This window comes from Sus scrofa, chromosome 16 (genome assembly GCF_000003025.6).
Source record: "Sus scrofa isolate TJ Tabasco breed Duroc chromosome 16, Sscrofa11.1, whole genome shotgun sequence".
Classification (NCBI taxonomy): Eukaryota; Metazoa; Chordata; class Mammalia; order Artiodactyla; family Suidae; genus Sus; species Sus scrofa.
Window position 1 is genome coordinate 63458031 of NC_010458.4, and position 23074 is coordinate 63481104.

General features: G+C 42.9%; 1 protein-coding gene across 3 annotated transcripts in view; it reads right to left on the minus strand.

Moving 5' to 3' along the window:
- Window positions 320-23074, minus strand: part of TTC1 (tetratricopeptide repeat domain 1) — a 57168-nt gene continuing 34413 nt past the window's right edge. For 2 of the 3 annotated variants that reach the window (XM_005672575.3, XM_021076916.1), the window contains exons 5-8: window positions 18767-18803; window positions 12987-13135; window positions 10548-10602; window positions 326-951 (exon numbers count right to left, since the gene is read on the minus strand). In XM_005672575.3, coding sequence (XP_005672632.1) covers window positions 818-951; window positions 10548-10602; window positions 12987-13135; window positions 18767-18803 — 375 coding nt within the window. In that variant the 3' untranslated portion in view covers window positions 326-817. Of the gene's footprint in view, window positions 952-10547; window positions 10603-12986; window positions 13136-18766; window positions 18804-23074 lie in introns of all 3 variants that reach the window. The other variant, XM_003134097.5, reaches the window with a different exon arrangement.

Sequence of the window (23074 nt, forward strand, 5' to 3'; positions counted from 1 at the left end):
TTGTTCTGGGATTCACATACTACCATTCCCAAATGAAGCTATTTTAAGCTGAAATTACTAAGATTGATGCTTGGTTGAAAGCAATGATTTCATAATAATCTGCACAAACCTAGAGACAGGCAGCTTATAAGGTGGGAGTTTCTGAATTCTGGCATTTGGTAGAATGGTTAACTCTTCAAGATCATCTTCAAGGTGGGAACTAAGGCTCTGGGCAGATTCCTGCAATCCAGTAACAAGTAAGTGCTCAAAACCAATGCTGCTCCTAAAGCCGGAAAACCTGCTTTAGCTGTCATCACAAGGACAAAATTCACAACCCGGCTCAGACCATCACAGAAGCATTTATTACCACAGAGGAACTCAGGGGACGCTTGAGCCCACACACAGCAGCCTGGGTGGCATGTGTGATGGGGGATTGGGGGCAGCAGGTGGGAATGCCATCAATCCTGGCTGGGTTAGTCTCCGACCGGCAGGTTTGCTCGGCCCAAATGACTCTGGCTAGGCTTATCTCTGTGGCACTTCGGGAGGTAAGCCTTGACAAGCAGGCTTTCTCCTGGACACAATGAGGGACAGCCAGAACCAGGGCAAGAGCTGCACAGACACTACCTTAAAACGGAAATCAAATTAGGCTCATTGCATCAGGAAGTGCATTTCACCCTGATCATAAAACAAGGGGGAGAGGGCGCACTGGGCTCTAGTAGATAGCCTGTCTTTGAGATAAGATGCTTTTGAAAGTTAAACATGGGCAAGGCCTTTTCCCTTGCTAACAGCAAGCAGCACGCAATTTCCAAACCAGCTTTAAAAGCTATTGTTATCTTTGTTATCTGTTATTATTTGGATTTTGAACAAAATTGATGGAGTAGGAGCCAGTAGAGGAATCCTGTTTGATCTGGAAATTTTCTGTGGAGAGTCCAAAAGGCCGGAGAACCAAGTTCCCAAGATCTTTTAGTTTACCTGCAATGTAAAAGCAAAGTCCAATAAATACAGAGAATCAGCAGAAGCAGGACGACACCAACTGATCTTGCCTCACTTATCTGATTAGAAAGCAGAAAGAGTATCTCTCCGCAGTTAGAGAAATCCCTCTTTTAAAATTACGAAAGCTGCAGCTCCCAGGGTGCCTGAGCAGTACAGTCACTTCAGAGCCATCCAGCCCTGAGCCACTGCTTGCCTATGCAGATGAATGTGAGGGAGCCTGGCTGGAGAGCGAAGCTTCCCATTCAGACTGACCAGAGCCACTTGGAGGACACAGGCTCTGGGGTGAGCGGTGGCCTGCTCCCATGGCTGCTTGGCGGGGAGGGCAGGGGTCCCCCCAAGGCTCTATGAAACAGCAGAGCAGCTTGCTGAATCTAATTCTACTCTCCAGGTTGCTACTAAACCTGGGTTCAAACTCAAGAGCTGCTAGCTCTGGGGCGTTCCCATCGTGGCGCAGTGGTTAAGGAATCCCACTAGGAACCATGAGGGTGCGGGTTCCATCCCTGGCCTTGCGCCGTGGGTTAAGGATCCAGCGTTGCTGTGGCTGTGGTGTAGGCCGGTGGCTGCAGCTCCGATTGGACCCCTAGCCTGGGAACCTCCATATGCTGCGGGAGCGGCCCTAGAAAAGGAAAGAAAAAAAAAAAAAAAAAAAAAAAGAGCTGCTAGCTCTAAGTAAAGCCTTAGCTTCCACACAAAACATTTGTGGGGAAACGGGAGATCTTGTTCACTTGCACAGCATCATCAACCTCAACAGTCCAGTTCTCCTGCCCTGGAGTTTCAAGCTTTACTTACTCATCACCAGGAGAGTTCATGTCATAATGCCAAATTTAAGACATGTAATGTAACCATGTATTTTTATGCTGATTCTACATACAAGAGGGCCATGGAGAAGTTCCCATTGTGACTCAGCGGAAACAAATCTGACTAGCATCCATTAGGACGCAGGTTCGATCCCTGGCCTCACTCAATGAGTTAAGGATCCAACATTGCTGTGAGCTGTGGTGTAGGTCATAGATGTGGTTCCGATCTAGCATTGCTGTGGCTGTGGTGTAGGCCAGCAGCTGTACCTCTGATTTGACCCCTAGCATGGGAACTCCATATGCTGTGCGGGCAGCCCTAAAGAGCAAAACAAAGTTTCCAGGATATCTGAGAGATTTATAGAGATTTGTGGGGCAATAGGATGGAATATTTGAAACTAGGAGTATTTTGAATTTTTTTTTTTTTTTTTGTCTTTTTAGGGCTGCCCCTGCAGCATATGGAAAATTTTGCCCCCAGAAGCTCATCATATTCTGAGAAGGCTCCTAAAACCCAGACTGACCACTCTCCAGGCAGGCTTCCCAAACTTAAAACTGTAACACACATGCTTAGTGCTGCTGATTAAGGAGAATCACTGGCACAGGCCTCGTCCTTGCACACAGGTGGCAGAACAGAGAGGCCGAGAGCCCAGCTGTGGGCAGATGGATGCATGAATAGGGGATCACAATAAGCCAATAAAAGACAGGGCCTCCCCAGGATAACATGAGTTAGCCAGAGCTCTGGCAGTCTGTCTGTGCTGGGGTTGGGGAGAGAGAACAGGGAGGCAACAAACATTTAAAGAAGCCCAATAAAATGTCACTGCTGCTACAATTCTTGGCTCTTCTGACATGGAATGAGTGAAGTGAGGCATCTCATGCCACATGTCTCAGGAGGAGCCCTTCCCAGGGCCACTCTGGACTATCGACCAAGCCACGGGCCACCTCCTGCGTGGAGGAATGACTGAAAGTCCACCTCTACTTCCAGAACAACTGAAAGTGAAAATGCACCATTTATTTAGTATCTATTATATATGTGGTACTAGGATCTAAAGAACACAAGTGATTCTTGGCTTCTGAGCTGCTCCCAGGCTAGTGGGCAGATTGACATGAGACTGAGGTGAGCCGAGAGGGGCTCTCAGGCCCATGCAGGGGTGTGAGGAAGATGTTTTAGGAGAGTTGAGGCTCTGCAGTGTTCTGAAGGATAGGGGGTAGTTACTGAAGGTGATGAGCAGGCCACTGTGCCTTCCTTGGTGGCAAAGCAAGAGCACAAGGATTCAAACTGGAGCAGGCAGCCTTCTGCAGGCCTTCACTCTGCCTAACTGGCTGAGGGACCCGCCCACCACAAGGAGCCTTGAACCTTAGCTGGCTGATTCCACAGAGTGGCCATGAACAAGCACTTCTCCAGACGCAAGGAGCATAGCCATGGCCCTCCAAGTGGAGGCCGTGGGTCCCACAGCTGCTCAGAGTCAGTGACCAAGCACGGCAGGGACAGAGCAGAGGACCACCCCCCGCCGCCCCAACAGGTAACTTTTACTCCCCAGCGGCTTTGCAGAAACATCCTCAGGACTACACTGTGGTGCGGGACTTTGCCAACTCAAGCTCCTGCCTCCTCCACTGGCAGCAGATGGGGCTCTCACTCACCTCCAGCTCCTGCCCCCTCCCCTCTGCCTCATTTTCCCTTGTAGGTGTTTCCCTCAATGAATGTCTTGTATTTCCAATCCAATCTTGGCTTCTGTTTCTCTAAGGACCCAGCCTAACACATACGGCATTATTCTTTTTCCTTTTATTTTCAAATCTCTGCCTATTTATAACACTCCATAACAGTCTATTATCTCCAGACCAGCAGGGTAGATGATGGAGAGTTCTGCTTGCTAAACAGACTACATACATAAAGTCCCTGGCAGGTAGCAGTCACCTAATAAGGACATGTAATTAAACAGTCTCCACATTAGAGAAGACCTGAGGTTACCTGGCTTGAATTAATTCAACCAACGTGTACTAAGTACATATGCCTGGCAGGGATGCAAAGATACACAACACAGTCTTTACACCAGAATAAGCTCACATATGATGGAAAACTAGACACATACAGAAGCCAGTTCATACGTAGCTGAGTTATAAAATGCTACGAGGAGTTCCCGTCGTGGCTCAGTGGTAATGAACCCCAATAGTATCCATGAGGACATGGGTTCAATCCCTGGCCTTACTCAGTGGGTTAAAGTATCCAGTGTTGCCATGAGCTGTGGTGTAGGTTACAGATGCAGCCTGGATCCTGAGTTACCGCGGCTGCAGGGCAGGCCGGTAGCTACAGCTCCGATTTGACCCCTAGCCTGAGAACTTGCTAGAGATGCATCTCTAAAAAGAAAAAAAAAAAAAAAAAGCTATGAGAGTCAGTAAGAAGATCCCTCCCAGCACGTGCAGGGAGGAGGGAGCTCTCCAGAGGTTTGTGTGTGAGAGTCTGCATTTCAACTGCCACCAAAGGACAGGCAGGTGTGCAACCACTTGAGAAAGCAGAAGTGGGCAGTGCAGGCAAAAATGGATGGAGCAAATGTCTGGAGATAGGCAGCAGCCATGGGCAACAGCTGAAAGGAAAGCGGGAAGGTGCAGCCATCAAGTTCCAGTGAGCCAGGCCCAGTGGTCTTTGGATCGTGTGCCACAGTGAAGGCCAACTGATGGTGTGAGAACAGCTTTCAGGGTTGATAATTCTGTGGGGCAAAGTGAAAGATGAACCAGAATAGGAGAGCCTTGATGTGGTTCTGACGAAATTCAGGGTAACATAATGGGAAAGAGGCCATTTAGACACAGAACAAATGTATGATGTCTACGGTGTTAGGGAAAGCAGCTGTGAAATTAAGGGTATGGGATTAAAAGCTAAAATATATATAAAATAAACAACAAGGATATATTGGGAATTATACTCATTATCTTGTAATAACCCCAAGTGGTGCATAATCTGCAAAGAACCTGGAACCTACGCTGTACACCTGAAGCAATACATTATAAATCAACTATACTTGAATTTGAAGAAGAAAAAAAAAAAAGCTCTAAAATCAGCACAGGGTCAGCAGTAACACAGGCAAGAGCATAACATTAAGGTAGAACCAGTAAGTTTTTGGTGTCTGAAAAATTCACCTTTTACTGTTTATGATGGTAGCAGAGAAGAACCTTCAGTAGAGGTCAGGCTTGGGGTGTGGACACTCACAAACTCACAAATTCTCTACTGCTGTTTGGAGTTAGGTTGGGAGTTAGGCTGGCTGCCCAGAGCAGCCTCTGTGTACCCAAGACAGGACTGCTGGCCAACCTTGCCTATCTGCCATACTTTCTACTGGCCACCAAACACCACACCGCCCCTTACCTGGGCAGTAATCAATCAGGTTCCCTTATTCCCCACTTGTAACAAATCTGGCACCATCACTCAGCCTGAAAGTGCCCACATGTCCCTGTTAGGACCTCATCTATCAGATTACCATGTCAAAGAGAAGAGTTTTCAACACTGCTTATGCCCAGACAAGAATGTTCATGACTACAGATCAATACTTGGCAATGGATCTAGTTCTGATAAATGTTAATTTCTGTGTCTCTAAGCAACACTGTATCATAATAACCTGACTCATTATGCATAATTTCTCACTGGAGATACTGACTGTGCAGTAGTCAGTTCACCGTCACGAGAGCTGGGAAGGCCATTTATCTTCACCTCCTTAAGATCACTGGGGTTTGGGTCTAACAGACTAGGTCCTTTGGGACTTTCTCTTCTTAGGGAATCGAAATGCATACAACTGAATCCGGAGGCAGGAAACTAACCCATGCAGCTGATTCTGGCTTCCCTCTGAGCAAAAAGCAATTTAAGAGATAGCACAGAATAGAGAAGATAAAATTCACACCCAATTCAAAATGCTTATATTATCTCTTAGGTGAAAGTGGAGGATGAAGGAAGCCTTACCATGAAATGTCAAAGCAGCAGGAGTGGTTTTCCTGAGAGGAGACGCTAACAGAGCAGCAACTAAGAAATGAGACAAAAAGCAGGACACCAGACACCCCAAACTGACATTCCCTACTGCGTGGGCCACAGAGAAACAGAACTAGCTGAGATTCTCTTGTGGTCAGAGCACAGAGCACGTGTGTGCAGCAGTCTGTAATGAGTATTAGGGCAGCAGGAAGAGAAACGAGAGAAAAAAAAGCTTGGATTTCCATACCCACAGGATGGCTCCAGTAGTTTTTTGTCTTTTTAGGGCCATACTCTTGGCACATGGAGGTTCCCAGGCTAGGGGCTGAATGGGAGCTGCAGCTGCCGGCCTGCGCCACAGCCACAGCAACATGGAATCCAAGCTCCATCTTTGACCTATACCACGGCTCATGGCCACGCTGGATCCTTAACTCACTGATCAAGGGCAGGGATCGAACCTGCGTCCTCAATGGATACTAGTTGGGTTCATTAACCACTGAGCCACAATGGGAACTCGGGCTCCAGCAATTTTAAGGGACAATTTCAAAGCTTGTGATTTTCAGTGAGGGGGGTGATTCTAGGACCTTCTACGACTTGCAGAGAATTGAACCATGTAATTAATGAATGCACAGGATCAACCAAAAAAGAATGGGCTGCATCTTCACAATGACAATGACGTTACTTTCAGCTCCAAACAGAGCTCTTGAACGTGGATCATCCAAGGTGGCATTCAGTTCACAAATGTGCGCCCACTGGGATGCTAGTGGCCAGGAGTGAACATCTGAGTAACTTCAGGAGTCAGGAGACCAGGAACACGTCCCAAGAAAGTGGAGGGAGGGGAGAGTACGACAGGGAAACCTGGGCTGGTGACGACGGAGGCCTCTGCATGTGCCAGTGAAAGGAAGGCAGGGCTCCTGGGGCAATGCCCTGCCCACGTCTCTGGATCCTGCAGGGGAATCACTGAGTTTCATGCCACAACCCTAGGTTTTCTAGGACCTGGCAGCCACCTGGCAGCTCTTGGTTGAGGTAGGAAGAGCAGATCTCATGGAATGGTTGGAAGATAAGCTAGACATGCTATCTGGAAATACGCAACCCAGGACCTGGGTGGTTTCCCTACCTATACTTGGTAAATGGTGATAACCTATAGTGAGCCGACTCAACTTCTCCAGTGACAGTTTGTCCAAATAAACACCAGAAATGAAACCTGGCAAGGAATGGCTTGTTACAGAGAGCCATGTGATATTTCAAGTTGAGTGAATCAGAACAGCACATGTTCTGAAATGTCTACTTTCTACTCTCCCTCTGCTGCAGCTACAGCACAAGGAGGGAAAGGTAAACCCAGTGACTTGCCTGCTTCTGCTCAGCAGGCCTCTCTCCAAGCAGAGCTGCTCACCACCACCCCTGTCCCCCACCCCCAGCTGCCACTATACTGTCCTGTCCCTCACCAATCATATCCCCAAGTGGTGGTGGATAAGTTCAAGTATGCATGCATCAGAAACACCTAGAGGGGTTGTTAAAACTCAGAGTGCTGGGCTTCATCTCCAACTTTGATTCAAGTAGGCCTAGGGTGGGCTGGAAAATATGCATTTTGGACGAGTCCTCATGTAATGCACTGGTTTGGGCATAATATTTTGAGAACCAGCAGCTGTCGAGTGAAATCTCGATCAGATGCCTGATATTAAAAACCAACTGGGAGTTCCTGCTGGGACACAGGGGATTAAGAATCCAGTGTTGTCACAGCTATGGCTCGGATTCGATCCCTGGCCCAGGAACTTCTATATGCTATGGGTGCAGCCAAAATAAATTAAAATTAAAAATTAAACTAAAAAAACCCAACAACACTTATTTCCAGTGATTAGAGGGTTGACACTGCCTGGGTAGGACATTCCTCTTAGATGATGTGAAAAGTAGTCCATGTTACTTTTTGGAGAAAGCAGACAACTTTTTCTTCCGCCTCACAGTTTGACACACTGAGATGACAGGAGGTCAGGGAAGAAATCACAAATGTACACAGAAAGATTCTTAGCAGTTCCACATATTTGTGGTTTGATGGCTGCACCACGATACAGGATAAAACAATCTGCAAATGGTGAGGACAGAAGTCTAACCTTACATTCTTTTCTATTTGTAACCAAAGCTTGTTCAGAGACCTACGTTAGCATCATCATCTGGCCTCCAAGCACACAGCTCTCGCCTGTCCAGCACGGCTGCTGAGAACAACAGCTCACCTTGCCACCTTCTATGGACAGACCCTAACTCCAGGAAGGTTCCTCTCCCCTACAAGGTTAAACAGACAGGCTTTTTGAAGACACTCCTAAATGCAGAGCAGCACACTATGGGTCTGTCTTCTGTACCCACAGTTCAGCAGAGAAGCTACAAGGATCTGAAAAGAGCTCTTATATTTTACTTTGAATCTTTTTTTTAAAAAAAACCCATCTATGTCAGCAAAAAATTCAATACCATGAAATCAAAACAAAGAAATAAATTATTTATACCCAAAAGGCTGTGCCTGCCATCCAAACCCCTATGATTGCAAACGTTTGTTTCTCAAAGTTGCCTGATTATTCTTTTTTTTTTTGTTTTTTGTCATTTTAGGGCCGCACCCTCAGGACATGGAGGTTCCCAGGCTAGGGGTGCAATCGGAGCTACAGTTGCCAGCCTACACCACAGCCACAGCCACGCCAGATCCAAGCTGAGTCTGCAACCTACACCACAGCTCAGGGCAATGCCAGATCCTTAACCCACTGAGTGAGGCCAGGGATCAAACCTGCAACCTCATTTAGTTAGTTACATAACTTTGTAAATGCCAAGGACAAATGGTGTTAAGCACTTTTAAAAATCGTTAACTGTCAGTCTTCCAGCAGGAGCCATCATTCCCAAAGAAGGACTAAACATCATGCAGTCCACTGCAAACACCCTGCTCAGATCTTCTAAGAAGTGACATGACTTTGCACCTAGAGGAACCAGCCTCCAAGGAGCTCAACATACATGAAACAAAGCTAGGTGATCTGTAACAGGAGGGAAGACCACCAGAACGCTCTTGTGGAGCTGAGAGGCCATGCAGAGAGTGGTGTCTCCCTTTAAGGCTCTCCTATGATGCGCAATGCCTAGACGAAATATTTCATTCATGACTCATATTCATTAAGAAAATGAAGGAGTCCAGCCATTCAAATTATTGATGTGTGACAACAAACTGACATATTATTTACCAGGCAACTTAAGTTGTTTAAGTATGATGGAAGAATTCATTACAGAAGCAACCGAAGGATGAATTCTACTTGAATATTTCAAATGAAGGGAATGATATAAGTAAAAGGCAATGCTATGGAGACCAGGAAATATCAGCTCGTTAGAATTTAGGGTGACAAGGAAAGTTGGAAGTCTGGATTCCATTTGGAACTGACAATTCCAGTAAGACTCAATTTATACCTATTCTGTTGTTTCATGCTGGTTCAAAAAAATGGACCCAGAGACTAGTATCTAATTGTCTTTTCCAAATTCACTATGGTCACTCACAAAGTCATTTCTTTCAGCATGAAAACCAGCTTGGCTAAATGCAATTTTTTTTCTAAAATAAGCATCATTGTGAATAGGTGAGAAAACACTTTTCCCTCTTCTTTGAAGGAAAAGTACTTCCAAAATAATTTTTCTGCGCAAACACAGTTTCAAATTTAATTAAATACATATATTAGGGAAAGATCCATTTTCAGAAAAACTGGGCAAGATTCTAGAAATTTCCCAAGCCTGAAGCAGTTCTTTTTGGAAAAATCTACCCAGCAGGGGCCAAAGTGCTTAGGATCAATTAGGTTAATGGCTTCTATACATATTTTTCCCATACCCGTGGCATGTGGAGGTTCCCAGGCCAGGAATCAAACCTGTACCACAGAAGTGACCTAGTCACAGCAGTGGCAATGCCAGATCCTTAACCTGATGAGCCACCAGGGAACTCCTTAATGGCTTCTTCTCCATCAGCTCTGCTATCAAAGTGATCTTTTGAGAAATTTGTATCATTCTCTGCATAATGATGCCTAAAAGCCAATAAATGACCAGACGCAATTTATTTTAAATGACTCTCTTTTAGGCCCATGTGATTATAACTCACAAGATAGATTTTGAAAATATTCATGTAGAAGGACATATAGGAGATCCTAAACAGAGAATTATCAACAGGTTATATGCAAAATACACTAGGCAGGTCTCTGTCTAAGAATCTTTACTCCTCTTAGTCAAGCAGACTGTTCATGAGAGAAGCTCTCTAATCCCAACCATAAAAATACTTTGGCAAACGCGAGAAGTAAAACATGGGTCAAATAAATCCATTTTCCTAACCCTCTACCCAGTCTTTTCCTTCTTACTAATTACTACTTCCTGCCTTCTCATATCTTCTCAGATACCAAAGAGACTCTTGACTCCATTTTCAAAACAAAATTCCCTTGCTTCTGACATGGTATTGGCTTTGAACTTAAAACCTTAAGTTGTTTACTCTCTGAAGAAACACAACTGCTTTTATGAATTTCATGATCTGAAATAGAGGTTGGTGTGCACCAGGTTGGGAGTTGAACTATGTTTGCATTCTTCAAGGCAGGAAAATTTTCCAAAAACCAAAACGGTTTAGTTTTTGAAAAGCTGATACCCACTTTAAACCATACTGCTCTTTCTAGAGTCAAAAATTGCCCAAAACTCACTAGCCCCATGATACTGGTGCCCACAACAAAGGAAGGGCCTCAAAGCTATTTCTAACAGCTGTGTTCTCCTCTAATGAATAAAAGTACTGAACTCCCCCATCTCTGGCTTCCTAGCTATTTACAGTCAAGAGAAAGTAAGGGAAGCAGACTCACCTAACATCTCTTCCTTTAGTCTTTCATTACGGTCTTCAATTTGCTTAGGTAGTCTCTGAGAGAAAAGCACAGAAATATGGGTTGTGAAAATCCTTTGGCTTTATTGAATTTGAAAAACATTAAAAACCTAATGTGAAAAAGAGATCAGATTAAGTACATTATATATATATAATCCTATTAAATACAGAAAAACATCAAGTATCTGTCTGTGGGTGAGCAACAGAGACAAGGGTTTTATTTGGTTCAATTCTATATTCCAAGTTCTTGGCACAGTGGGCGAGGAGGACCTCAGTAAAAATGTGGTGAAAATACACATACAGAATGCCTGAGAGGAAATGTGTACATTGGTATATTTAGGTGGTGGGATTATGTGCGATACTTAATTTTCTTGCTCCTTTGTGTTTCTGAAGTTTTTTCTTTATACAATCTAATCTGCTGAGAAAGCATCAATATTGGAAGTTTTTAAATGATCACTTAGATTCAAAGTTTTTCAACCTTGGCACTGATGTTATCTTAGACTGGGCAATTCTTCATTGTGGGGGCTGTCCTATGCATGGTAGAATGTTTACAGTACCCCTGGCCTCTACCCATTAGATGTCAATAGTACCCTCCCAGTCATGACAAAGTGTCACACACTGCCAAACATCCCTGGAAATCAAATCTCCTCCAGCTGAGAACCACTGATCCAGACGACAATCTTCTCTGGCTACTTTTAGCTCTGTAATTGCCCCCAAGCACTCTGGGATTACAGTATTAACTCAGACATAATAATTCAAAATAATATAAATTCAAAATAAAGTGTTATGCATGTGACAACTAGCTTTAATAAAAGGCTCCCTTTCACAGAAGTCTTAAAAGTAATTTGACAAGGATAAAGGTTACCAAGAATTTAGTCAAGATGATAAGAACTCTATTCCCTTTCCTTGTGTTATATTTAAGTAAATCCTAACACCATTCAGAGATAAATTAAAAGTCAGATAAAGGATTAAAACTGCTTTCAAATAACTTTTGTATTTTAATTACCCCAATGAGTCTTTCTCCTATAATTACATTCTATGTAAATAAAAGATCTGTTACTACTGAAGGGATTCACTTCAAGTGTGTGTCAAAACAAAGCAAAACAAAACCCAAACCAAAGCCTATCAGTGCAGGGAGATGAGCCAACATTTCTCGGGTCATCGGTGGAGTAACAGTCCCCGGAACTAAATGGGAAATCCTGTGTAGCAGGGGCTCAGATGCCGCCAGGGCCCAGACGAGAAATGGAAATTAAGTAATGGAATGGGTGTTAGGCATTAGCCTGCAGTGTGCTCAGCAGTGGAACTGGAGAGCTTCAGCCCAAGGCCAGCATGCAGGAATTCCAGAAGGAGTCGGCATGTCCACATCATCCAGTTTTTAAGAGGAGTCTAACTTAGATTTTTATCTAGTAAAATCTTTCCATTTTTAAATGTTGGAAAGTGGCCTCAATTAAAAAAAAAAAAAAAAAAAAAAAGCTTGGTTTAAATAAAACATGTCTGTAGTTTCCCCACTCCTGCCCGCTGGCCTGCATCTCTGCTCCATACGGGGTTCAGGAAAGACCTCTCTATCCTAATGGCCCTCTGCAAGTCTGGCATCAAAGAAACTTGTTTAGTTAAAGCCGGTGCCCTTTTTTTTTTTTTTTTTTAAGGGTCATACCTGCGGCACAGGTAAATTCCTGGGCTAGGGGTTGAATCAGAGCTGTAGCTGGCCTACGCCACAGCCACAGCAATACAGGATTCGAGCCACATCTGTGACCCACACCACAGCTCATGGCAAAACCGGATCTTTAACCCACTGGGCAAGGCCAGGGATCAAACCCTCATCCTCATGGATACAAGTCAGGTTTTCAATCCCCTGAGCCACAACGGGAACTCCCAGAACCAGTGTTTCTTAAACTTATTTGAACATCTGCTATTTGGGTGCAATAACATACACATCCAATTCTGCGGTATATCCTTTCGAAGTTGCTCTGGGCATTAGAGACAATCAGAGTGGTGCTAAAGGTAAAAGCACAAAGCTGTCATTGTTTTTAAAGGAAGGAAAACCAGCAACTTGTAGTTAATTTAAACTGACATAATATTATGATGTTTAGAAGCAAAAGGATTTTTGGTGCTAAGGACAAGAACTAGAGTCATTTTAAGAGAGATAAGTAGGTTAGTTTGGAGTTCCAGTTGTGGCTCAACAGTAATGAATCTGATAGTATCCGTGAGGATGTGGGTTCCATACCTGGCCTTGCTCAGTGGGTTAAGGATCCAGCACTGAGCTGTGGTATATGTTGCAGATGCTGCTGGACCCTGCGTTGCTGTGGCTGTGGCGTCCAGCAGTTTGCAGTTCCAACTGAACCCCCAGACTGAGAATCTCTAGGTGCCGCAGGTGTGGCCCTAAAAAAAAAAAAAGACACACACACAAAATAATTAGGCTTACCATACAAGCTTCTCTTGCTTGATGTACTGATGGGTCTTTTTCTAAAATGGATTTATAGTCTTCCAGGGCTTCATCTAGCTTGTCAGTTTTCTCATACAACTCTGCTCTCCTCAATATTGCCCTGATATAGTTGGGATTTAACTGAATTGCTGTAAAAAGAGAAGAAATAATTGTTACCATGTGGAAAAGAGCCTACGCATTCCTAGCTACATCAGGTTTCTTTATTAACCACTCTCCATTTGTCAAAAGTTATACCTGGGGTAGGCAAACTTTCTGTAAAAGGCAGATAGTGAAGATGTGAGCTTCTGTGGGACAGACTATTTCTGCTACAACCACTGAAAAATGCTGCTACTTCAGCACGAAGGCAAGCATAGACGATGCATAAAGAAGAGCGACTGTATCATGACAAACCTTTATGGATACTGAAATTTAAATTTCACATTATTTTCATGTATCCTGAAATACTACTTCTCTTTTAATTTTAAGATTATTTCTCTTTTAATTTTAATCAATTAAAAATGTAGAAACTATTCTCAGCTCGCGGGCTGTACAAAAGCAGGTGGCATGCAGTCTGATTTTGGCTAGTAGCTATAATTTACCAAATCCTGGTCTATACTTCATGTCCTGGTTTCTACCTACTAGTCCTTCCCCCACTTCAGAGCAGCCAGAACAGAGTGCTGGGGTGCAGAGTGAAAGAGTGAGAGGGAATTTGATGGTATAATCTAAAAGTTGAGGGATAACAGTTTGGTGACAGACTTTATTATCACTGTCTTTTTTTCTAGGCCTCAACTACTAAAGTCACCCCATGACTAGTGAAGTTATACTTTTCATTAAACCCTCGTTTCTTCCAACTCCTACTCTAAATACCCTCAGGTCACTGGTGCCTAAGATCCTTTCCTTTATCCAACAACAATGGTCCTAATAATCCTGTGTCTATGTTTTGGTTCAAGTATACTGAATTCTTCTATTCTTGTTTTTTTTTTTTGTTAGAAAGCAATATCATGGCTTTAGAATCTTCATTCTTTTCAGATGATATACACATTTTTAAATTCATTCATGATTTCAGTAACTACTTATTTAGTAACCTAATATATGTATCTAATGCAGTGTACCTTTGGAGTATAGCGGCAAACAGAACAGAGTCCATATTCTCATGAAGCTTTAAGCTATGCTAGGAGGCAAGAGTACACAGCACAGAAATTAGAAGTAATTTCAGATAGTTACGGTGTTAAAGAGAAAAATAAAACAAGGTAATGTAAATTCAAGAGAAGAGGGGAATAAGCTAACTTTAGAGAGTGCTCAAGGAATATGAAAAGTGAGTATCTGAGGGATGCCAGCCATTTGAGAAGCTTAGGAAGAGTGTATAGGAAGAGGGACTAACAAGAGTAAAGGTGCTAAAGCAAGAATAACTTTGGCACAGAGTGCCCTTGTGGTGGAGCAGGTTAAGGATCCAGCCTTATCACTGCTGTGACTTGGGTTAAAAAAAAAAAAACTTTGCCATGTTGGTTAGGGGCTGCTGAAGGGATGAGGTTAATGATGTCTACACTGCCTAGGTCATGGAGGGGAACCAGCCAGGGAAAGGGGCCTGGACTTTTACGTCAGTGTGATAAGAAGACAGTGGAATGGTTTCAAGCAGATTAAGACATAATCGCATTTACAGTTTAAAGGATCATTTTGGCTATGGTGTGGAGAGGATGAGCGAAAGAAAGCAGTGACAGATGGGAGGTCGCTGCAGTGATCTGGTTGAGATGACGCTGGCTAAACTGGTAGCAGTGGAGATGGAAAGAGGAGGACAGATTATGAAAATGTCTTTGAATCAGAGCCCAAAAGACTTGCTAATTAACTAAACCATGTGGAATGAAAGAAAGAATCATCAGAGATGACTCCAAAGGTTTTAGTTTCAGAATAATAATGCCATTTACTAGAATGAAAAAAACTTAACTGCAGGTTATGTTCTTACATGCATCCATGGAGACAAGGGAGGCACTCGATTCTGTTCTGGGCACATTAAATCTGCAATGCCTACTAGACATTCCACAAGAGATGTCAAGTTTGCAATGGGATACAGGGCTTCAGACCACAGGGCAGAGCCAAAGATATAAACTCTAGTGTACAGACGGTTATTTAAAGTTTTAGAAGTGGATGAGCTCATACAGAGAGAAAATATAGAGGGAAAAAAAAAGAGGAGGGGCCTATAGATAAAGATATAGGGACTTCGGGAGTTCCCCTTGCGGCTCAATGGTAATGAACCCAAGAGTATCCAGAAGGATGTGGGTTTGATCCCTGGCCCTGCTCAGTAGGTTAAGGATCCGGTGTTTCCATGAGCTGTGGTGTAGGTGGCAGACATGGCTTGGATCCCACGTTGCTGTGGCTGTGATGTAGGCCTGTAGCTACAACTCCAATTTGACTAGGAATTTCCATATGCTAGGGGTGCAGCCCTAAAAAAACAAGAAAAGTAAATAAATAAATAAATTCTAGGGACTTCCAAAATGAAGAGGTTGGCAGAGAAGCCAGCAAAAGAGTGTAAGAAAGAACAGCTAATGAAGCAGGAAAAAAAAGAGGAATGATGACACACTGCATTAAATGCTTTTGTGACATTAAGTAAGATGAAGACAGAGAAGCAACTATAGAGCAAGAAGTTGGTGGTGACCTTTATAAGATGGGTTTTGGGGGCATGGATGAAACAGAAACCTGATGGGGAAGTTCCTGTTGTGCCTCAGTGGGTTACGAACCCAACTAGAATCCAGGAGGATGCAGGGTTGATCCCTTGCCTTGCTCAGTAGGTTAAGGATCTGGTGTTGCTGTGAACTGTGGTGTAGGTCGAAGACATGATTCGGATGCCAAGTTGCCATGGCCTAGACTGGGAGCTACAGCTCTGATTCGACCCCTAACCTGGGAACTTCCATAAGCTGAAGGTGCCGCCCTACTGGGTCACTTTGCTGTACTACAGAAATTGAAGAAATGTTGTAAATCAACTATGCTTAATTAAAAAGAAAAAGAAGCCGCCCCATGGATGTGTGAGGAGAGGACGGGGGAAAACAAAAGAGACACACCACCAAGCATAGACAATCTTTTAAGGAAGAGGCTCACAGAAATGGTATAGTGGTTGGACTGGGATACTGGTTCAGGAGAAGCTCTTTTTTTTTGGCTTTTTAGGGCTGCACTTGTGGCAGGCTAAGGGTCGAATCAGAGCTACAGCTGCCAGCCTACACGACAGCCACGGCAACACGGGATCCGAGCCGCATCTGTGACCTACACCACAGGTCATGACAATGCCGGATCCCCAACACACTGATCGAGGCCAGGGATCGAACCTGCAGTCTCATGGATACTAGTTGCTCCACAACAGGAACTGTCCAGGAGAAGATTTTCTGAAAGAACCCAAACCTCAACATTTAGACTTTACATTGTGTCAACTCCCCCTTAGTCTAACACATCATATTCTCTTAAAATATTTCCAGTTACATAACATCCACAGGACAAAATATTCCAATGACCTCTACTACATCTTTTAAAAATTACATTTTAAGGAGTTCCCGTCGTGGTGCAGTGGTTAACGAATCCAACTAAGAACCATGAGGTTGTGGGTTCGATCCCTGCCCTTGCTCAGTGGGTTAACGATCTGGTGTTGCCGTGAGCTGTGGTGTAGGTTGCAGACGCGGCTTGGATCCCACGTTGCTGTGGCTCTGGAGTAGGCCGGTGGCTGCAGCTCCAATTCGACCCCTAGCCTGGGAACCTCCATATGCCGCGGGAGTGGCCCTAGAAAAGGCAAAAAAAAAAGACAAAAATTACATTTTAACTCAGATACTGTCCCCTTCTCAACTAGTGGATGGCTTCTAACAATACAAATGTGTATTGAAGACAAGGAACTTTTCCCAGGATTACCTTGTACAAACCTCTAAAATCAACTTATCACTTGTGATTGTCTTTCTTAACCCATATAAAAAGAATGAACCTAAACTTTGTTTATGCCAAAGTTAAAAACCCTAAGGTGACTGGCATTAAATACTGTTCCATATGACTGACAGTGATGAACTCCAAATATGATCTCAGAAATAAGCTAAATTGGAGTTCCCATCGTGGCTCAGAGGAAATGAATCTGACTAGTATCTATGAGGATGCAGGTTCAATCCCAGGCCTCACTCAGTGGGTTAAGGATCCGGCATTGCCATGAGCTGCGGTACAGGTCACAGACTTGGCTTGGATCTGGTGTTGCTGTGGCTGTGGTGTACAGCAGCAGCTGTAGCTCTGATTTAACCCCTAGCTGGGAACCTCTATACGCCAAGAATGTGGCCCTAAAAGATTAAAAAAAAAAAAAAAAAAAAAAAAAGGGAAAGTAATAAGCTGAGTCTTTGCTAAAGTTTCTGCACTGAATGGGTATGTGTCTGGGGGTGATGGGAGGAGGAGGAGAAAGTCCTTAATACAAATAAACCACACTATTGTCAAGGTATTCTGCCCAGGGGTTCATTACACAGAACCCATAACAACTAAGAATAAGCACAAGAAGACTGGTTTAGCCAAATCCAGAAACAAATTTGGAAAACACTTTGGTTGGAAACACTTTCCTCACTTTCCTCTGCAAGGCTCCTACACTGAGGGCTACAGCTAGAAACGAATTGTTCCTTTGTGTAAACCTTGCTTATCAGGCTTATAGGGCGTTTTTCTTACCATTTGGTTATAGAGAAAAGAACTCTGAAAATCAGCAGCTTGTTCCTAATTTAAACTCTTCAAACCCACATATCTCACAAAGATTAAGGTTAAAACATCTTCCAAACGAAATAGTACATTCAGAATTAGTTTCAGCCTAAGATAGTAATAATAGATCAGAAGTATTCTGCTAGATTCTAATGTAGTTAAGTTTCATTCAGATACTCTAAAAAAATAACCAAGTATAAAGAAAAGAAATCCAGTAGAGAGGGTGACTAATTAATGTAAAAAAAATCCAAAAACAAAAGAGAGAATTCATGCTAAGTCTGAGAATGGGATTAGATAATATATGAAGATCTTTTCAACTTTGCAATTCTCTCAGAGAAAATATGCAAAGGAGGAAAACAGAAAAAAAACCCACCAATTATAAAAGTAGTGGTTAGCTAAAAAACTCATGAGAGTAGCAGGATGCAGGAAAAAGTCATGTGTGTTCTCCACCCAAGCAGGTGATAAAGGCAAGACACCTGGCCTATCAGTAAAGTTTTGAAAAAAACAATAGCGATCCTCTGTCTCGGGGTGTCTCTACCAGCTGGAATTGAAAGATCATGACGGAACTCAGATAGCGTACAGCAACGGCTTGATTCATTGTGTGGAGCTTGAAAGAATAATTAAAATGACGGCAAGGCGGTTTGGAGGAATAAATACATCTGAAGAGAACACCAACTCCCTAACAGAAGCTCCTCCTTCCACAGCTGCCCTCTCAAACACACAGATCTGGATGCCCCAATAGCAGCTAAGAGCTTCATTTTCAATCTCAAAGTGGGGTAATTTGGACATATAGAAACTAAATTCTGTTCCACAAGTTTCTGTGGCTCTGGTAGCTTTGAATTATCTTCCATATTATTTACCAACACAGGATTAACTGACTGAACCATTCAAAGGCATCCCTCCATGGAGATGACTACTCTGCAGTCCGTTTCTAAGACAGGCTAAAAAGTTTCTTCTTTAATGGCCCGAGAAGAAGAGTACATGTGTACAAGGACACGGCTGACTGAGAGAGAGCCTCTGTATTTGGCTGTCTAGCTGGAATAAAGCTCTTGTGTGTTAACATGTAAGGAGACCAAAAATTGTACCTTTGCTGCAGTCACTGATGGCCATCTCTTTCTTGTCCTAAAAGGAAAGAAATCATTAAATATGTGTCACTCTAGTTCTGCCTCAATAGCTCAAAGGTTCAGTGATATAAGCTGATCATTAGTAACTGCTTAAGGAGATGCAGAATGCTTTTCAAAAAAATCACACCAAAACATACACGTTATTTCCGAGCTTCAAAAAGGGTGACAGCTCTGTCCTGAAAGCCTCCTGGCAACAAATTATTCAAGCAGTTTCCTCCTAAAGTATCTTTAAAGATTGTTTTAAGTGACCTATTGTATTTGCAAGACACTTTACATTAGAATGTTGACATTGAGAAAACTTTGTGATCAATAAACAGGGCAAATGATTGACTGTGAGTCAATGAATTAATAACCCTCCTCTGTGGCTAGTTGTTATATATCACACCCAAAGAGAGCTTCCAGAAAGTATACGGATGGTCCAACTACAGACACAGTACGGCTTGTCACATCTCAGTTATGAACCTTAATTTATCCACTGATGAAAGAAAAATACAAAACATGGAGTCTCCCTGTGGGCTCAGCAAGTTAAGGACACAAGTTGCCTCTGTGAGGATGCAGGTTCCATCCCTGGCCTCACTCATTGGGTTAATGATCTAGCGTTGCCAAAGGCTGCGGTGTAGGTAGCAGATGCAGCTTGGACCTGGTGTTGCCATGGCTGTGGTGTAGGCTGCAGCTGTAGCAGCTCTGATTCAACCCTTGGTCCAGGAACTGCGACCATAAAAACAAAACAAAACAAAAAAACTTGCCAAATAAGATACATAACTTGTTTAACTAGCTGAATGGAGAAGCACAGGACAGTGGAAAGAACACTGGATATCAAAATAACTAAATTCTAGTTCTAGCTCTGACATTAATCTGTAATTTAACTTTCTAAGCTCTACAAGTGTATGTTTTGCCCAAGTTAGAAATTTTCCACAATGTTACAGCAATCTTAGTTCAAATAAAGGTCCCATACTTTCATAATGGCTACTGTAGCAATAACAAACATTTTGAGAATATTTTAGAGCAAGGTCTACCAAACTGAGTTTCAGGATTCAAGCAAAAATGGTTCCAGGGGAGTTACCATAATGATTTACAGGAAACAAATCTGACTGGTATCCATGAGGATGCAAGTTCAATCCCTGGCCTCGCTCAGTGGGTTAAGGATCTAGTGTGGCCATGAGCTGTGGTGTAGGTTGCAGATGCACCTCGGATCCTGCGTTGCTGTGGCTGTGGTGTAGGCCGGCAGCTGCAGCTCCAATTGGACCCCTAGCCTGGGAACTTCCATATGCCACAGGTGCAACCCTAAAAAACAAAACAAACAAAAACAACAACAAAAAACCGGTTCCAGCATAGGGAGTGACTGACTGGAACCAGAGTTGTGATGGTTGTTGCCTAATGCTGTGAATGTATTTAGTGGCACTAAACTGTATACTTTAGAATGGTTAAAATGGTCAATTTTATATCATGTGTATCTTACCCACAATAAGCAAAAAAGGTTCAAGAGTCATATAAGAAACACTATATTATCTCTTCCAATGTTCATCACTGCAATTCACATATTAAAAACTCTAACAAGAAGTCCTATAGTAAAGAAATCTGTTAGTATTTTCCCAACTTATCCGATTTCTATAAATCTAAGACACATAATTTCATATTTTAAAGTTTCTGAGGAGTTCTTTCATGGCACAGCAGGTTAAAGATCCAGAGCTATAATGGCAGTGGCTTGGGTTGTTGTTGTGCCATAGGCTGGATCCCTGCCCCTGGAACTTCTGCATGGTGAGGGTGTGTTCAAAGTTTTTTTCCTGAAATAGGAGTATGTGTACAACTGCTACGGTGCTACTATCTTTAGAGCCTATTTTTTAGGGCTTTGTCTGCTCTTGTGTGCCCAGACCTAGAGCCAAAACTCTGCCCTTATTCCAGTTTGCCTTTTCCCTCTCCAAACATGAAACATAAAGCTCGGCCAAGCACACCAGTCAGGGAGGCTGAACTGGCAAACCTGCCTTTCAGAAATTCTTTATTAAAGCAGTTAACCCATCATTTCCTTCAATTCAGACTATGCTCCTTAAATCATTTTAGCACATAATCCTGAAAGTTTCCAAAATTGTAACTTTATTTTTTTTTTTTATATTTTGGCCACCCCTACGGGATGTGGGAGATCCTGGGCCAGGAACTGAACCTGTGGTACAGCTGTGCAACACTGGACCTTAACCTGCTGTGCCACAAGGGAACTCCCAAGTCCGTAACTTTAGAATGTTCTTAAAATATTAAGAACACAAGTTAGAAGAACAAACCAAACAAAAAACCCCCACTAACAGACCTACCCTTTGTATAAGAAACAGTCACAGAGCAATTCTCTTTTAAGTCCTCCTCAGATGTGACACACAAAAGACTAGCAAGGCCATACATTTTCCTAACTCAAAAACAAGTTGATTATACCAGTCCAATAACTTAGCAACTGTGTGAACAAAGAATCTCAAATTCAGGGGTCAAATGGGTATGGTGCATTTTCTCTGACACTGAAAGCATCATTGATCTCACTTCACAATGACAATTTCCAGCCTAAGAACATGGCAAGATGCCTCTGAGAGGCAAAAGCAAAAGATCAGAATTTTCCAGCTAAGTGTAAAAACTGTTAGCTGTGAATTCTCATCGATGGTAGGATATATTAATGAAAATTTCTTTTTTTTTTTCAGGGCTACACTTGCAGCATATGGAAGTTCCGAGGCTAGGGGTTGAATCGGAGCTGCAGCAGCCGGCCCACACCACAACAACAGCAATGCCAGATCCAAGCCTCATCTGCAATATACACCACAGCTCACGGCAATGCTTGATCCTTAACCCACTGAGTGAGGCCAGGGAGCGAACCCACATCCTCATGGTTACTAGTTGTGTTCTTTTCCACTGAGCCACAACAGAAAAACTCAATGAATATTGCTTTAAACAAACTTAAATCAGTTGTTTTATTTCCCCTAATACAAAATATGTTTGTATACTCTAGATTTACTCCTTCTCCCATGCCATATGAATCACTCTAAAAAATACTTCACCTTTGACACTGAATCCAATAATAAACATACAAATCTGGGTTAGAAAAAAACTTTTTGCATGTCCAAATATTCACCCCCCCACCTCCCACCTTAAAAAAAACCTGTCATCCAAAGTGACTTTGGTAGGACCCACTGCACAGCATAGGCAACTATACTCGATATCTTGTAATAACCTATAATGTAAAAGAATCTGCAACGAGAATGTATATATTCTTATTCATATCTATATTCACAACCGAATCACCTAATACAACACTTGTAACTGTAAATCAACTACACCTCAATTAAAACAAAACAAAACCCCCCCACAAAAAACCAAAGTAACTTTGGCAGAAGCACTAGAGAATCTTACGCAACATCGAAAAAGAAAGTGACGTTGATACCTGATCTAAACAAACAGAAAACTACTTCACCTCATCTTAGGTCTGCTTCATGGTTGCTTAATGAAGTGTTAAAAAAACAAAACAAAACAAAACCTGCTCTCTGGAGTTTCTGTTTTGGCTCAGTGGGTTAAGAACCTGACATTGTGTCTGTGAGGACGAGGGTTTGCTCCTTAGCCTCACTTAGTGGGTTAAGGATCCAATGTTGCCACAAGCTGTGGCGTAGGTTGCAGATGTAGCTCGGATCTGGCATGGCTATGGCTGTGGTGTAGGCTGGCAGCTGCCGCTCTGATTTGAGCCCCGGGCTAGGAACTTCCGTATGTTGCAGGTGTAGCCCTAAAAAGAAAACAAAAACAAAAATCTGCCCCCTCTGCTTTGAATACAAGTAGTCACAGTTAAACAAGTGAAATTGGTTTTTGTCAGGCTCTCATTATTTACTATAATCAGGTGAGATTTACTATACTGACTAAATATAAATATCAAACAAATCACAAATCTAACTTTTAATACCAACACGGTACCAAATATAACTGCACTCTTGTCTCCTCTACATCCTGCTATATCAGGTTCTCAATCATTTGGAAATACAAAATACTTTTGAACTTCCCCTGACACCTGTTTTGCATTTAAGGGTACCTCTCATCTCAACTCTCAGATGTTTCTGTGTCCCCACTTTGAACAGAAAATCAGAAGCTCAGGAATAAGCACCTTGATGTCCAGAGTTTTAATCAGTGTTGCCTTTGAGTCTTTACTTAGCATTCCAGAGGCTAAAATAAGCTGCTGTTGCTGTTCTAGGACATGTACTACTTGGCCCCTTGTTTGATTAACCTGCCCTAGTTTGGTGGAGACTGTAAGCCTTC